The sequence below is a fragment of the Amblyomma americanum genome, chromosome 9 (assembly GCF_052857255.1).
Source record: "Amblyomma americanum isolate KBUSLIRL-KWMA chromosome 9, ASM5285725v1, whole genome shotgun sequence".
In the NCBI taxonomy this organism is placed as follows: domain Eukaryota; kingdom Metazoa; phylum Arthropoda; class Arachnida; order Ixodida; family Ixodidae; genus Amblyomma; species Amblyomma americanum.
Genome location: NC_135505.1, coordinates 137,088,256 through 137,105,977, shown reverse-complemented (window position 1 = coordinate 137,105,977; position 17,722 = coordinate 137,088,256). Strand labels below are relative to the sequence as shown.

Here is a 17,722-nt window from a genome sequence, read left to right as displayed (position 1 = left end):
TATAATGGCACAATCTCTTTTATTTCGAGAAAGATTTGCTGATTTCGAGAAGATCCGCGATGAATCAATTTGATTTGTTTTAACAATAGAGTAAAGATTATTTTCTCAGCTAATCAGTGAGATTTTTTTTATGTTCCTGCAGTTGAGGGGCCATCAGTTGCAAGAGGCTGGCAGTAAAAAATCAAGCCCAGAATTTTATGTCCTGTACAAAAAACGGGATTAAAGAAAACTGGCAAAAACAGCCCTAAAAACTCAAATTTAAACACGATGGTTCACCACGTTTCTTTTTAGAGAAATACAGCATGCTAGGGGGGAAAGCGTAAGGAGGAGAAAACAGAGTTGCCTATTCTTGTAAAACTGCGAGCTGAGAGTTTTGCCGTACAAACGTGTGCAGGGCAGATTACCAGAGCGGCCTTGTCGGAGCAAGCGCTCTTCTTCACTGGCCATTAGTTCTGGCCTGTATTAATGCGCTAATGCTCTATAGGAAAAATTCTGCCACAGCGTCTGTTAGAAGCCCAACAATTGGCGTAAGTGAATTATCAAAATTACATCAAATATCTTACCTAATGTACTCGTTTTATGTCTCCCGTTTTCTTAGCAATAATAGGGCCTGGGTGAAGTCAGGAACGATGAATTCCTTGGCGTTTACAGTGAGTCTGCTTATAGGCGTACTGACAAAGGTGAGTACGTACACACTCCTATTGGGTACTTATGTAGCAGAAAGCCTCAGCACATTTGGTACTTGTATAGTTTGTGTTCCGGTACCTATCAATGATAGTACGTTACAGCTAAGTTTTTACGGTTGTGACACAGTGGAGACACAGTGGAGAAAGGAAAATTCAAGGACACGATATGTCCCAGTGAATAAGAATAATAATTGGGTTTTGGGGAAAGGAAATGGCGCAGTATCTGTCTTACATTTCGGCGGACACCTGAACCGCGCCGTAAGGGAAGAGATAAAGGAGGGAGTGAAAGAAGAGAGAGGTGCCGTAGTGGAGGGCTCCGGAATAATTTCGACCACCTGGGGATCTTTAACGTGCACTGACATCGCACAGCACACGGGCGCCTTAGCGTTTTTCCTCCATAAAAACGCAGCCGCCGCGGTCGGGTTCGAACCCGGGAACTCCGGATCAGTATCCCAGTGAAGGAGGAAAACCGGTTTCGCGGCAGCTCAGCCGCGTGGAAAACAGGCGAATCGCCTTCGCAGCAGCTGCAGTCAATTGCAAAAGCCGAAACTTTGATAAATAACCTGCGTGATTTATCCATATATATTGTGCTAGCGCACCAGCACCACATTTAGATTTAAAGAAGTAAATCGGAGGTCATTTTTTTTTTTCTCATTCAAGAGTACTTTCTGATATTCATTCATGCTTACGTAGCACTTCGGCAAACTACGAATACATTTTCGCTCCGAAAAGTGTACTTCTCCATTTATTAGATATGTTTGGTTATTTAGGCAGGCATGCAGATAGTCAGGTAGGCTATCTGTATCAATCTAACAGCTCCTGTACTATTTCCGATTCCAGCTTAAGGCCGAGAATTTCGAGCTAAATGGACCCGGCAAGTAGCACGATTTACGTTTATTAACAATTTTACTCTCGTAAATTCTCCACGGCAACTCAAAGCAGCAGAAACAAACACTTTAAAACAGGAACACAGAATGTAGTTACGAGAAATATTTCCGGCGTGTTCGCGAAGCATACTCTGTGTAAAGAATTACAGGAAACGGTACCCTGTACTCCAAGTAAAAGCTGACTTGTATTCTTTACCGCGAAGGCGCAACACCTCCTAAGCGGTCGAAATTGTGATCTCAAATTGTAATTTCAAATTTCGGGCTTAAAGTCTCGTACGGACACATGGCCTATACGGTACAGCGGCTGAAGTCAATTTAGACCAACTGGGGTTCTTTAAGTGCTCTGACATCGGCGTACAACACACCGGTGGTTTGTAATTCACCTGCATCGAAATACGGCTGACACAAACGGGAATCGAACCCGCTACCTTATATCAACAGCCGAATGCCTAAGTCACTGACCCACCACGACGGATGAGGTTTGAACAGCCGCGAGGGTATAAAGAAGCTAGCTGACGGTCCCCAATGGTATAAGAATGCACTCTAAATATAAGGCAAAGGTAGGCACACTGCGGCAGAAGTTTATATAGGCGGACGAGAGTTGAAAGTTTCCAGGGATCAAGTTACCGCAGAAAGCGGCGTACAGGGCTAATTATTGATAAATAGAGGGCGCCTTTGTCCTCTCTTAGACATATATAGGCTAAGCAGGATAACGATAACTCCAAAAAAAGAGAAAAACCTCATGTGCCATGACCCATTGAAGAACGCCTCGTCCTGGGCGATAAGTTCAATTCTATCTTTGTGTCATTTTTCAGACAAAGCACGAATCGTTATTAAGTAAAACTTGGAGCTAAGTTATATGAAAAACTGTGAATATTTAGAAAAACAACCAAGAGTAAGGATGCGCGCTGGATCCTATTAAATACAAAAATTTGTGATTTTCAGAATGTGGTGTATCCGGCATTCCGAAACTGGTCATCAACGGAAGTGCTGCAATCCCTGGGCAATTTCCGTGGATGGTATGTGACATAGCCTAGTTTATTCTCAATCTCGCCTGGCCTTGGGAGCAGGCACATTTTACTAAATTCTAAGCTTTGGCAGAGCACCCTCGATAAAGTTCACACTTTAAAACATCTTTCCTGGGTTGTGTGTGTCTAAGTTCAGCATTGGCAGTTCCTGAATCCTGGCGGATAAGCAAGTGTTTTAACCCAATACAATGCGAGAAAGATGAAGGAAAGCAGTGGTGAAGAGGCAGTGGGAAACAACACTGTGGCACAAGTGTTGCAAATAAAGCGAAGCAATTCATTTTGAAAACGCCACGTGTGAAGCTTGCCATTCCAGTATCCAACATTATCTCCGAGTCCACATCTGCTACTGACACCTTTGTTTTGATTAACGAATACATGTTTAGATGTCACAGCGATACTCTGTACATAAATTTCGCTTGTACGGCTTCATCTTTTTCATGTTGTCTTATGTTCGTGACGCACAAAAGACGAGTAAACATTTTTGTCATTGCTTTTCAGGTCAAGCTAACGATGCATTTTCCTCAATCACCACCGGGCGAGTGTTCAGGAAGCATCATAACAAGGCGACATGTGCTCACAGCCGCCCACTGCTTAGTGAATGAGTAAGCTGACGTCATACAGCCTTCTACGTAACATGAGCCATAAATTTAAAACAAAAATGGCGTTATAGTTCCTGCAATGTAACGTGCAGTTCACAGATAGCTGGTAACGAATTTGTAACAATTTCACAAGTTCCAGTTAAAAGTAGAAATGTTATTTCATCGGAATATAATATGCTCTGAAGCGGCAGCAAGCAGATGGTAATACTTTGGCGTGACAAGAAAAACGCAGAAAATGTACAGAAATTAAACGTAACCAAATGTAAACCAGAACTGGATGACAAAAAATTGTTGGTGGTTTAGCTCTGGTTAAACCTGGAGTGACGCGATAGCTACAGCTGGCCGAGTGGAACTTGATCAGTTATTGCAAAGTCAGTCTTTCACTGCTCCGTTTCGCTGAGCGTTCCTTCTTCATCTTCGTCCCACTTGACACGGCGCATGCGCACAGCTGTTGCAGCTCGGTTTCGTGAGCGTTGAGCGCGGTGTTCAGCTAGAAGATAATGATGGCTCCTAAATGAACGAAAGCATCAGTGTACCCAATCCTCCTGACAAGGTAAGGTCACTAAAGAAAATTTTGTCGTTCTATCCGACGACTTTCACCGATTGCTTCTAATGAAGATAATCTAAGTGTGGACTAAGCTTACAAGCGAAAATTTTCTCCATCTTTTGTATTAGTTCTCGAGCTTGGACTGCCGTTTGTCGTTGTTGCTACATACGTTTCTTTTAAATAGTTACATGCTAGCCTACCTAATCAGATCCCACAAAGAGCTCATTTTATTTATTGATTTTAAATAAATAAAATAACCACTTGGAGGGCAACTAATTAGGTAGACAAGCATGTAGCTTAGCCGGCAATTGTGCGGTCACCAGGGATGGTTTGTCCCAGCTCCTTTGGTGAAATGGTTTTTCTTTTTCCCTTTCTGTGCAGCGAAGGGGTGAAAGCGACCATGGCTGGAGTCTATTACGGCCACACAGACTTCTTCCAAGCCCAGAGTGTCAGCGTGCAGAAAATGCTAATATATCCACGCTACACTTACCGTCCTAAACGCACTAATGACATCGCCATCGTTCTGGTAATCTATCAGTCTTATCACTTGTTTGCTGCGCTCCTTTTATTGCGGTCATGGAAAAGAAATCAGCTAGACTTACTCCACATCAAGACTCCAGCAATAGCTTGTATAACACGTGCGGTTAACGCAGAAGTTCTACAAGTTGGTCGTTTCCGTTATTTTCCTGAGGAGGCAAACCTGTGTTAACTAGCTGTTAACGCAAGCCACAGCCGTTAGAGACGTAGAATGATCACGCTTGGTTTTTAGGGCGCAAGGGCATCTAACGCCAAAGAGCGCCAAACACGAGGTTTTTGGTCGGTTCGGGCTAAAATGTGTACAGGTGATAAAACCAACAGCAGGTGTACATGCCTTAAAAGTAGTCGGTGTGTGCTTGATGATAGTGTGTGAAGAGGGTGCCTAAATATCTGGTGGAATGACCTAAAGTGATGTAGAGCGCATAAATTTGTTTAAAAAGGAGCGGTAGAGACTTAGAAACACAGCATGCTCAGTTAGATTAGTAAATTATATTTTCTATAATCTGAAATATGTAGTTCGTCTTCATACACTGGTAGAAAGCACGCCAGTGGTCTATCTCCATATTATCAAGGTGGACTGATGATTCGGGTGGTCAGATTTATTCCAAGAACATAACAAGCTTTATCAGCAAAAAAATCAGATGAAAAAGAAATGCTACACCCGTGAGCAATTAACACGCATGGGAAATTAAGAAATTGTCAAAAACAAACAAATATCAAGGTCAGTTTTTTTAATGGTCAAAACAATTGAGCAGGCTTAAGTTATAAAATGTGATGGCATAATAAGAGCTTATAATCAGACAGTTTTTGGCTTCACTCACAGCTACTATATTTCCAGAAACTCAACTTGTGGTACGCATATGCACGTTTTGATACTTCATTTCTGTATTTCAATAGCGTGTAGGCTCTACATCCGAAGCTTATAGGTTCTCCACCTTAATCCGACGCGGAACACTGAAATATTGCTCCGACTGATGCACGCAGTCACTTGACCAGTGAGCTCTTTGAAATTTATGCTCAGGTATCTGGCAATATGCCCAACTCCGACCCGGCGGCAACCCAGAAGGATCCAGCAGATAAATCCGGGGGCACATGGAAGGGGATGCTGCCCCCGTAAAGCATGGCGTGCAGATTTCAAAGCTAACTCCTGATTAGCCCACATGCACACCCTTCAAAAGATTCAAAAACAACGTGAAATCTTCAAAATGCACCGCACACTCAAATCTGCCAGAATCTCTTTGAAAACACTTACACCCTCGGTCGAAAGTGATCGTTTCACATGCACTGTTACAATGTCGTACATCAGAAAGCTTATGGCACAGCTACTGACTTGTATCTCAAGATGGTATAGAGAGCCGTCTTTTTTCCGGCCGTCTTTCAGCCGGTACGGCGTGAACGCATAAGGCTCGATGCCCATCGCGGCCGTAAGAGCGAGCAGTCGCGCCTCGAGGTCCAGGTCCATTACTGCTAACTACAACAGACGACAAGCGAAGAAACCCGACGCGCGCAGCAATCACGCCGCCGACGCTGCTGCTGGGGTGCTAGGACATGCTAGGAGCGACCACCGGAAGTTGCAAAATGAACGTCAGCGGATGACGTATTCATGGGCGGGGCCCAGTCCCAGAGCTGTTTTCTTTATTTTTGCCTGGTGCCCCGCGTGTACCAGTGGATAGTGGAGAGGAGGAGCGTAATTTTTAATTGTCTATATCTTGGTTGTTATTGATGCTAGCTTAAAATTTCTTGCGTTGGTGTGACGAGTGATGAAATGCCTATCTCTCGTCTGCTTTACGTAATCTCAATTAATTTCTTGCATAGTCCCTTTAAAGGCCCCATCACTGTGCCGAGAAATAGCATAGGGGTGACGTGAAGGACGCGTAATAAAGCAAGGCCGATGACAAGAAGACTATTGGCGAAAGATATAAATGCGCGCACTTATAAATATACGTTTAAGCATTTTATGCGCGCGAAGCGAGGGCGTGATCGCGTTTATGTATGACACGTTTTCATGACAAGGACTCCTGTCCCACCCGACACAGGTAAACAGGCCATTTCAGTACACGCCCAATGTCCGACCCATCTGCCTCCCGCCGAGGAGGATGAATGTGATCAACAGAGATGCCACTGCTGCTGGCTGGGGTCGCACTCAACAAGGTACGGGTTAGGGAGGTTTACAAACGCTCTTAATCTTGTGAATAGGCATACCAACGTCTGTCGAAGTTCATTCTAAGTGAACTTCTGTGAGCATTTCGAAGCGATAGCTTCACTACGCTAGGTAAAGCCGATTTCGCCGAGCGTTGCCGGTTGACCTTCATGTGAGCCAGAGGTGAAGTGTCGCCATATGCCTTACCGTATGTGGTCCACCATGGCGTCGCATCACTTGACCTTTGACCTTTAGATTCGCCGGTAGAGTGCGGTAGAATAGGCCGCAGCGTTCATTGGGTGACCAACCTCTCGTGATTAACCATTAATTTAACCGCCACCTACCAGGCTGGCAGGGAGAACGACCTGCCTATCCAGTGTGCGGAACGCACTCAACCTTACAGACGCCCATCCGCGTCTACTTTCCCGATACACTACAGCTTTAGATTCCTAACCAGGTTCAGCAGTAGTTAAACCGCAGCTAATTTTTCGGAGCTCCTACAAAAAAGGAGCAGACAAGCGAACTAATTGGTATATCTCATGCATAATAGGACTTGGGATAAAAGATCAACTAGCAAGGAAAGGACACAGGAAAAAGCTGGACGATAGGTACTGCGCACAGGGCGTTGTGTCTCAAAATCATATTAGGATCGCTGAACTCAAGGCGGAGTTGTGTTCGCTTAATTTACTGTGCTGGATGCAAAAAACGTCTTCAAACAATACAAAGAGCATCGCAGCCCGCATCAAAATGAATGGCTTTTTGTTTACTTAAATTGAGAACAAAAATATATTTCAAATACTCTACAATCAACATAAAGCTGTAGGAGGCTACTATAAGGTCACAGGCCTGAGTTAGCTAATGACTACCTGTGGTAAGGCATAGTGGTTTAAGGACGTGAGAAGTATTCTGTTAAATCGAATGTTGCTTTCAATGAGGGCAAGTTATTCGCTGAATTAAATAATTAAGACGCTAGTAGTCTTCGGTCCTCCACGAAAGGCTTTGATTCCGTAAAATACTTTCATTAAGGCAGTTATGATCGGCTACAATTCACTGTGTAGCAGCGCTATTCACTCAGCATCGGGTCTGAAGTGCATTAACTTAACATAACTTAAGGCTAAGAATTAGACTTTGGCCACCGCCTGCAATGCAGCATTTACTCTAATAATGAACAAACTTTTTTCCGGAAATAAATCTCAAAATTCAGAGGGTGCGTTGATTTCCAGGGGCAAAATATTCAGAAAAAACTGAAGCAGGAACGCCGCAAAGTAAGCTATTGGAACAAAATCTTCCTTCCGAAACACTTCAGGTCCGAACTCAAAGAAAACGCACTCTCATTAAGTTTCTGCGCCTGATGCCAGTGTGGACAACTTTTAAGTGAAACTCGCTCGGATAACTCACTTAACGGCTCATAATGTTTTGTAAAGAAAAAAATCTGGACTTTACTCGATGCCGACTTTGACCACAAAGCACGGAACTCCACCGCCACAGATTTCTACAATTTTTAATAATGCACATATATCCAACAGATATCTTTTGCGGCTGCGCTTGGCTTCATTTGGTTCCCGGATTCCTTGCGGAACATTGTTATTGGCTGTACTTCCTGCAGGGTAATATGCAGACTTCTTGTAATTTTGGCATTCTTTAGTAGGTGCTTTATATTATTGCTAGTTGCTTCAGAATTAAACTTGGGGCCTACTTTATCACATTCCTACAGAAAGAAATGCGACAGCATCTGGAAGCTGGCCCAACCCAAATATTCCAAAAAGACCGCCAATAAATGCCATAAAAATTAGTAGAAATTAGTGCTGTATTACCGCGATTAATTGGCATTAGTCTGTGTGTAATGAGGAATAATGTAAATTAGAGGGCGGATCAACTTGTATTCGTGGATTAGTGGCAGGTTTAAAGTAGATAAGCCGGTCCTGTTAGTATAATCCCATATAATAAAATAATGGAACGTACTCGCATATTCTAATCCTCCGATTTTCAAATTTACCCGCCGCGGTGGCTCAGTGGTTAGGGCGCTCGACTACTGATCCGGAGTTCCCGGGTTCGAACCCGACCGCGGCGGCTGCGTTTTTATGGAGGCAAAACGCTAAGGCGCCCGTGTGCTGTGCGATGTCAGTGCACGTTAAAGATCCCCAGGTGGTCGAAATTATTCCGGAGCCCTTAACTACGGCACCTCCTTTTTCCTTTCTTCTTTCACACCCTCCTTTATCCCTTCCCTTACGGCGCGGTTCAGGTGTCCAACGATATATGAGACAGATACTGCGCCATTTCCTTCCCCCAAAAAACCAATTATTATTATTATTATTTTCAAATTTGCTGGCATAAGCAGAAACAGATATTCTTGCATGGAGCTCAGGGAGCATGAACAAAACGCCAAGATGACTTGCCATAGTGGGAACACCTTATCGAATCCTGCATGAAGGCTTAGACTTGCTCCATAATGTGGGAACCGAAGTATGCTGCGGCGCCTAAATCCTTTCGTCTTTGATTTCCACGGCAGCTTTAATGACATGCGAGTGCACGGCAACAAAGATCAGGCGTAACACATCAGTCATTTGCTAAAGCTTGGTTTAAAACTGGGCACCTTTGCCCACAGCTTTAGCACCAGAAGTATATAATTGGTTTTTGGGAAAAGGAAATGGCACAGTATGTCTCATTTGTCGTTGGATACCTGAACCACGCCGTAAGGGAAGGGATAAAGGTGGGAGTGAAAGAAGAAAGGAAGAGAGAGGTGCCGTAGTGGAGGGCTCCGGAATAATTTCGACCACCTGGGGATCATTAACGCGCACTGACATCGCACAGCACACGGGCGCCTTAGCGTTTTGCCTCCATAAAAACGCAGCCGCCGCGGTCGGGTTCGAACTCGGGAACTCCGGATCAGCAGCCGAGCGCCCTAACCACTGAGCCACCGCGGCGGCTAGCACCAGAAGTACGCGACGGTATTGGACAGCCGATGTAAGCCTGTCTTCTTGCGCGCCAGTCATGTCATTACCCTAGAAGCAAAGGACATTGGCCCAATATTGAAAATGTGTTCGCAAAGTCTGATCCTTTGAGCATAGCTGAACATAGTCCTGAATATGCATAGTGCAGGATATACATATTGCTGAATCGTTTTCTCCGCTAGTGCTGCTGCTCTGTCTCCTTCTGTGGCAACCAATAGCATTTTGGTATGCAGCTATAGTATTAGCGATCTGTTGCCAAAGATTTTCTTTACCATATTCATTTCGCTTCTACATCAGAGCATTATTTCAATGTTGCATAACGAGATCATCAGCTGTTTGCAAACGTCGGCGCTTATATTCTACGCGTTGAATCCATACCAGCATCAGAGGCACGTCTTTTCAGTTTAACTAAAACAAAACATTTAGTATAGCCAAAAAGTTTTTCATCGAGCAAACACGCTGCACTTCATCTTTTTTTTTTTCTTCAATACGCAGGTGGGCCCCCCGCGATTGATCTTCAGTACACGACTCTTCAGACTGTGCCACACAAAGTTTGCCAGATGACGCATGGACGGCGCTACAAACGGAGAAGCATGCTATGCGCCCAGAACACCGAGACAACTGTCTGTCACGTAAGCTATACTATTTTCTCTCAGTAGTAGTTCTGCCGACAAGTGGCGTTTTTGTTCATTCAGGCTTCGTGTAAACAAGTTCATTCCATCAGGGAAGATCTGAACCTGCTAACATCGTGACACAAGGGCCCTTATGACGTCAAAGTTTTTAGATTTCCCGGTTTTTATTTTAAGCTTGAAATGAAGCAACGCAAAACTTACTTTCAGAGTTACAATATCTTTAAACATGACAGAATTCGCTCTACACTTGTGAATTTTTTAATGTTGAGCTAAATCTACCCAGAAAGTGTTTGTATATTTACCGTAACTTCCGGATTATAGTCCGCGCGGCTCAATTTTGTAGTGAAAAAGATAATTTTGTACAAGATGGTCTGCTCCTGATATGTAGTCCGCGGGCAAACTGTCGGAGCATGTCGAATGCGTTATTGCATCGGGATATTAGGCTTCGGGAAATGAACTTAACGGACCCCGAAGTCGTTGCCCGGGCTGTTCAGCCCGACTGACAAACTCACAGGCTGACATCAGTTCGGCTCCATCAGTTAATGGCTCCCTTCGCTACGTATACTAGGCATGGCAGAGCTAAGCCATCGCTATTTTTTTCTTCCGTCTTCCGTCTCCCTTCTCCTCTGCTCATTAAGTGGAAGCGAAATTTATCTCTATCCAGTAAACCGGACAGTTGAGCTAGTCGATACATTATGGCAGGTGGAAAAGCGCAAAATAAAAGAAAGACTGTATGGTCTTGTCTTCGTCTGTCGGCCATTTTGCGCTGTAGAACCTCAATTTATATTCACTGCGCCACCTGCCAATCGCGTATTCAGGCAGGCGGACTCATGTAGAAATGTTTCCACCAAGGAGATTAGGTGGGCGGATGAGATTAATAAATTTGCAGGCATAGGGTGCGCGCAGCTGGCAAAGGGCAGGGTTAATCGCACAGACATAGGAGATCCATTTCCCCTACAGTGGGTGTAGTTAGGGTGATGATGATGTTGATGATGATGATCTGCACGCAACATGAGATGAGAACAAAGACAGCGTAATTAATAACGTCTCTTGATCTTCATTCCTTTCCTCCACTTTCAGGGTGACTCTGGCGGAGCTCTGTTCATTGAAGTCGAGAAGCGACGGTACGTTCAAGTTGGCATCACGTCGTTTGGATCCGGTAATAAGACATACTGCAAGAACCACGCGACTGTCTTCACGCGTCTGGGTGCCTTCATGCCTTGGATAAAGAGGAACATTGGGAAACACAAACTGTACCACGACCTCACGGAGCAAGAGTTTATAGGAGCTGAAGAGTTTTCAGTAGAACCGGACAGTTTTCTCTCGGAAGATGAGCATACAGCGCACTACCCGCCGTGGGAATATGTCTTGCTGTGAGGTGCCTTCCATGGCAGTCCAGTAAACTATGCAATAATCTTCTCATTGGCCTGTTTTCATGCTTACATTAACCTTGCCGGAGAATTGTAAGTTCTGTACTTATCACGTTCGGAACTGTTATTGACTGCCTTCGTCACTTTACATTGAATGCAACGTAAGGGTCGCCCGTAGCGACCTCTACGCTGCAGATCAGGATCAGCCTTTTTCGACTAGACTTGTGGTCGTTATGTATATGTAAGAAAAAATTAACACTGCTCTCAATCCAAGCTGCGCATACGCTGCGCCAGGAGATGGTAGATGGCACTGATCTGCACTGATTTTTTCCCATTAATACTCATGAGAAAACCACTGCCGCTAGTCACGTACTCAAGTGTGAATAGCAGCGTCCGAGGACTTCGGAAGCGTAAGCTCAAAGCGCTTTCACTTCTCCTTCCTTGCATCAAGAAGAAGCGCTCTTAAGAACAGTGCAGAGGGAAGATATGTTATGCGCAGTGTCATTGACCCCCGTGCAAAAATAACCGTAGTCTCGATACTAAAGAGTCCGCCTAAAAAATTGCACGGAGAGGAGTGGTCACATGCACTGAAGACGAAAACTCTGCAGATCGTAATGCGGTTTGAGGCGGACATCGTGTGCCACCTCAGGGTGCACGGATTGACCGGACTTATGGTGGATATCTCGAACAGTCTAGTAGGTGAAGCCCCGAGCTGACCTTACCACGCTGCACGGTTCAAGTATCGATGCGGAAGCCTTTTGCTAGCCATGTTTGGCTAATAGGCAACCAGGCCAGCACACGTTTCCAGTTATATGCCGAGCATCACGGCGTCGGGTAACAGCGTTGTGCCTTCCGGTGTTGTTGGTCCTGCTGTAACGTTGTGGTGTTCATTACGGAGCAGCCGATTACCCTGGCAGTACACGCTGCGGCCAAGCAAGGGCATGCCAGCCGAAGAAAGTCGACGTCACAGCAAATAATAATAACAAATATGCAATATTTTCATGAATGTACAAAGGTTCGACAAGCAGGCCGACAGCATGAGAGCTCGGGAAGGTCTCGCTCGCTCGATCGACGGAGACGCGATCACTGTGCTTTGCTCTATTCTCGCCTCCTGCCTCTGGCGACCTTCCGAAGGGTGACTAATCAGCTCCTCGAGGAGGGTGCCAATCAGAAGCAGTCCGCGCTGTCCTCGGGAAACCCTGAGCAAGTCTGGGCGACAAGCCGCCAGGCGCTGGTTTTCGAGAAGAGCTTTCGCTGGGGCGATGACCTCGGCGTGTCGGTTTACACGACTGCTGAAGAAACGAACTTTTGTTGAAAAACTTGCGGCAAAAAAGCACCGCTGCAGCCAGACAGCGTGACAGGAACACGTGCTGCTTCCTCATGGCTAGTATGTCAGTCGCGCCCGTTGTCCATGCCCATCCAGGTTCCACTGTGGTGCTCGGTGCACGGGTGGGTCCATGCTTTTTGCCACGCACCATACCTCTCGTTAGGACAAGATCACTGCTCCGCGTCCTAGTTTCCACAAGAGTCTCGATCAGCTTCGCTTGGTTGGCTCCGATGTCCAGAGGGCTAAGTCGGCCTGGTTGGTTCATGTTGAACGCAGCGACGAAACATCGCTGACAGCGTTTCGTTTCGTTCAACATGAACGAACCAGCCTGACCTAGCCCTCGTATTGGACATCTAAACCGAGCTCACAACATTTCCTACTGCAGTTCATAATCCATAACAGCGCGACAGACGGACAGAGAAGAGAGGACGCAACACAGAGCGCTCTGTGTTGTGTCCTCTCTTCTCTGTCCCGTCTGTCGCGTTCTTATGGATCATCGCAAGCACCAACTCGCCCAACAAATGGTACTGCAGTTCATAGCTGGTATCGGAAACTTCTCATTTATAGTTTATTGCGCAAAATATTTAAAAAAAACTTAGGTGCCGCTTTCGCTGGCCCCGTTCAATGAACGTGAAGACTTCTTTTCTTAGAAGGCCGCAGCAACATCACCTGGCTACCCACCTCATAGGTACGCTTCCTTGATGAGGCCCCGTTCACCAGAAAATCCGGAGTAGGCGTTGTCGGCATTCGCACTGTAAGCGAAAAATCTCTAGTATGTCTGTGGCAGGTTGTCTCCAGAGAGCAACATAGGAGGCGGGTGGGCCAACTAGGTCACGTGACATTGCGGCGTCATCAAAACCTGGCCACCGAACAGTGCGCTAACTGTCCACCGTGGCAGGTGTCGATTAAATTAATGATTGGTCTCTCGGGAAGAGCAACCTGTGTCACACAAGGTCCTCCGCAAAGAGCACGTGCCAACACAGGGCAGTGGCGCAGCGCTTACCGCTGCACCACTGCTCCATGAGGGATATGAAGACCCCCGGGAATCTATGAATGTAGAGAATGACATTCTGAATTTGTGAGAATTAACCTATTGCGCTATCGTGTCATACCCTTATTGTGGACCATAAGTGTCGCCGTCATTTTTAACGCTAAAGCGTTAAAGGACCCGTTCACCAGAAAATCTAGTGTCAACGCTGGCGCCAAACAGAGCTCAGTACATCCGAAATGTAGGGCGGGACCCAGCCTTCCGCCTCACTGACAGCGCCACTCAGTCATCGAGCCGCTCTAGAAACAGCTGCTTGCCAGACCCAACTGGACAAACACGTCATCGACTAGCCGGCCGTCACAGCAGTTCGTTGTGAGGACAAATATGTATTACGACGAGGAACACCCCTCACCCCTTATATAAAGCCCTCACCCAAGGGCCCTAGAGGTATCCGTAATAATAATAATAACCGAGCCTAACTTCTTCCTTGGCGTGAGGAAAAACACCGTTTCAAGCATGAAGCCTATAATGCAGCCGAACAAAAAGCCGTGTATGATACTCAAAATGGTGTTGAACATTTCGAATCTATCCGTTCAAATGGTATCCACCTGGACGCACGTTAAAGAACCTGCGCAGTGCGTGGGCCGTAGAAGGCTCGCGTCTAATATCGAAGGTTATTCATGGTACCGCCTGCAGCACTGAGCCTGGTGAGTCATGGCGGTTCTCCTTACACATCGATCGAAAGAACTTCGGTGGAGGTGCATTGCAGTGAGGACGGGTACGCCGCAAAGGTTGTCATGGTGTGCGCCCCACCTGTGGTTAAACAACACAGAGACGCGGAAAGGGTCAAATCATAAAGCTTAGCGCTGTCCCTCCCAGTGCCCCAGTCACAGATCCAGGCAACACAACTGCCTCTGAACACGTCGAACCAATTGTGGACCACGCCTGGGAGTCAACCTCTTGTGGAGAGCGCAGTCTTAGAATGTGTTAAGCCTTTCCAGCAATTCATTTGTATCGTGTACCTACTCTCCACGACAAGACAGGCCACATTATACAGTTTGCAGGCTCATTGTATTCGTTTTGATGCAAACCATAAACGAGATATATTGGCAGGCAGTACAGGAAAATGAAGTCAAACGAAAGAAATATTTAATTATTTGCGTTTTGTTTAGTCATATTTGGTAGTAATTGGCCTATTACTTTAAATGAAACTTTCCTCACTGTTTGGGAAATATTTACAACATTATTCTTAGGTAAAACATCAAGAAAGTAGGTATCCAAATTTTCTGAAAAAAAGAAAAAACTTTTTTACCGTTTCATTGGCGTGTAAAGTTTTCTTGAGAGCATTCATAATCATTAGAGCTTCAAGTATGCTTGCTACCCATAAAAACAACCGAACACTAGCGTTATAACGAAAGGTATCTTTCAGTGCAATTATTATGTTGGAAAATGCTGCATAACTTAGAGGCACGAACTAACATATATTTGCCTTAAAATGGATTATATATTGGTACCTGCAAAGCTATTGTTTTAGAACGGGCAGATGACAACAGGTTGGAATAAAATCGTAGGCAGTCGAAAGTGATCTAACAAATTATAAGCAATAAAGTATAGAAGGACAATCGAAAACGTTGAGCAGGTTCTAAGGGGAAAAAATTGCGCTTTTATAGAACCGCCTGACAAACTCCTGTTATCGAGGACACCTATCCAGCGATGAGAGGCCAGAACAAGTGAGTCATCAGAGCAGATCTTCGAAGAGAATTTAAAAACAACGGTACTATCGCTAACATTTCTTCGGATGATATTTAAGTTTGCGTAATATGACGGCTGAATTCTAACCGCTCTCAGAAGCATGTTTGAGTCCTCAAAAAAAATGATTGTTTGCTTCGCCCAAAGCATTCACTTCTTCAATTGGAAATACATCTGCGTTGGCGCCCACCCACCACAAGAAGACAAAGGAGCGCCCTCCAAACACGGCTTCATCCCTGCAATACTCAGCACCAAGGAGGTAACTGCACTCATTAATAAAAGGAAGACAGAATAAATGAAATATTCCTGTGTGAAATATCTAACTCGGCCACGTCTCCCTTTGGGCTACCCTATCCATTTTCCTGCCATTGTATTGTGCTCTTATTTTTTATATTATTTTTGTCTATCTTTCTTTACGGTCTCACTCGGCTAACACATTTTACGCCACGGAAAGGAGCTAACACAGATAGAGCTTCGAAAAAATCTTTACACGCGTTTGGTTGTTGGTGACTCATCACATGTCTTCTTTCTTCGATCTATGTTCCTTCAGGCAATATTTTCCCCCGCAACATCACGGAAGCTTCTTGCATGCAACTTCTTTTTTTCGCTCTTTCTGATAGCACAGAACGCGGGTTTCAGTTACAAGTCACTATTTGAAGCGATATATTTTTCCTCATAACAGTGAGCCGAGACAATACCGACACACGCTTAGACCACTGTGCATTGTATTGCTTTGACTTCGTTTACCTGAAGTGAGGTACAAAACGCCTCATCGACAGCGTAGCCCACAAAACCCTCTTTCGGCGGCAACATTGCCGAGGACGGGTGCGGCCCTTCTGCCTTGACCAGGGGCAAGTATTTTTGTCGCTTTTACTGATCTTACCTGGTTGCTTTTAAGGGGCTGCAGCAGAGGTAATCGGCCCAACATTGAAGTTGGATGGTTTAATTCTGGTTCTTTGTAGGACCAACCTTTGCCAATACATTTCCAATGTTATGGCATTTCGGCTGAACATTGGAGTTAGACGGTTTTACTCTGGTCCGTTGTAGGACCAACCTTTGCCAATAAATTTCTAATATTGGACCGATTACCTATGCTGTTTGGGTTAGGTACAGCTGAAGAGCTGTACGCCTTAAGGTACTCCTGTAGTTTCTAAGTACCATTTTATGTATGCAGCGATTCAGTAAGTGCAAAAACCGTAAGCGCGATAGCCCAAGTGCGCATTTAAGGCTAGGGACCATCGCTGAACGGTTACCATGAAAGTATGCGGTCATCAACTTTAACTCTAGGCACTAAAGGGTAACTGCAGAGGTTTTAAAATTCTACGAGCCTTGAGGGCTCGAAGGTGCGAAACTTGCGAGTGAAGCATACGAAGCTTGTTTGTGTTAGCTTTTGAAATGTACAAGTCACCGCTATGGCGTTCAAGCTTCTCCCCAGCGCACAGCGGCAGGATGGAGCCGCATAGTGACGTCATCAACCTGAAATCTGAACATTGATGACGACAAGGCTGCGCTTTAACGCACTTCTCCGGCGCTGCTAAAAGAAAGCCTAAGCGTAGCCCCAGCTTTAATCAATGGTGACGTCATCATTTAAAATACTGCCACCAAAAGACTAGGCCTGATGTACTTACAAACCATGTACACATCAAATCTCGCCCCTTGGTCGAGTTGTCAACCATCTGAATCAGCTTCCCTCGAAATGTTAGCGTCAAAGGCTGACACTAAACAACACCAGGCGACAACGCAAGCATAAAGACTCTCTATCATTCTCAAATACTGAGTGCACCGGAACACTCAGGGATGGTCACAAGAGACTAGCGTTAGCTACCCTAATATTCAACGAAATTTATCCTCGGGAAACGTATACTAGCGCGTATAGAAACGCACGTGTACAAGTGTTTACATACCGTTGATACAATACCGGAACACGGGCAGTTCACGTGTCAAAAATGATATTTTTAACAAGCAAACTTTGATATTTTCTTTTTGCTTCAGGTACGTGAACCGAGGAAGCAATTCAATCAGGATGAATTTGTGGGCTCTTGCTGCGAGCCTCCTGTTGTGTGAGGTGACACCGGTGGGTATTCCTTGCTATATACCTTAAAGGAAGACTCCGAAACCTGAGCGTCAGTGCTGAATTCTTTCGGGTTAAAAATTGTGGCTATGTCTCTAGACTTCTGGAAAAAAGAAGCTGTTTAAGTATTTACAAATTTATTGAGCCGCTAATCAGCTTCGGGCAAAATAATATTTCGACTTTTTTGTTAAAATTTCAATATTTCTGTCG

General features: G+C 45.1%; 1 protein-coding gene across 1 annotated transcript; it reads left to right on the top strand.

Annotated features, from left to right (window-relative positions):
• The first annotated feature begins 632 nt into the window (after positions 1-632).
• LOC144104528 (chymotrypsin-2-like) lies at positions 633-11,393 on the top strand. The gene is made up of 8 exons (XM_077637609.1): positions 633-680; positions 1,527-1,560; positions 2,519-2,592; positions 3,100-3,203; positions 4,129-4,273; positions 6,321-6,435; positions 9,871-10,007; positions 11,088-11,393. Exons 3-8 carry the CDS (start codon positions 2,590-2,592, stop codon positions 11,382-11,384), a joined length of 801 nt encoding a protein of 266 aa, XP_077493735.1. The 5' UTR covers positions 633-680; positions 1,527-1,560; positions 2,519-2,589; the 3' UTR covers positions 11,385-11,393.
• The last annotated feature ends 6,329 nt before the right edge of the window (positions 11,394-17,722 follow it).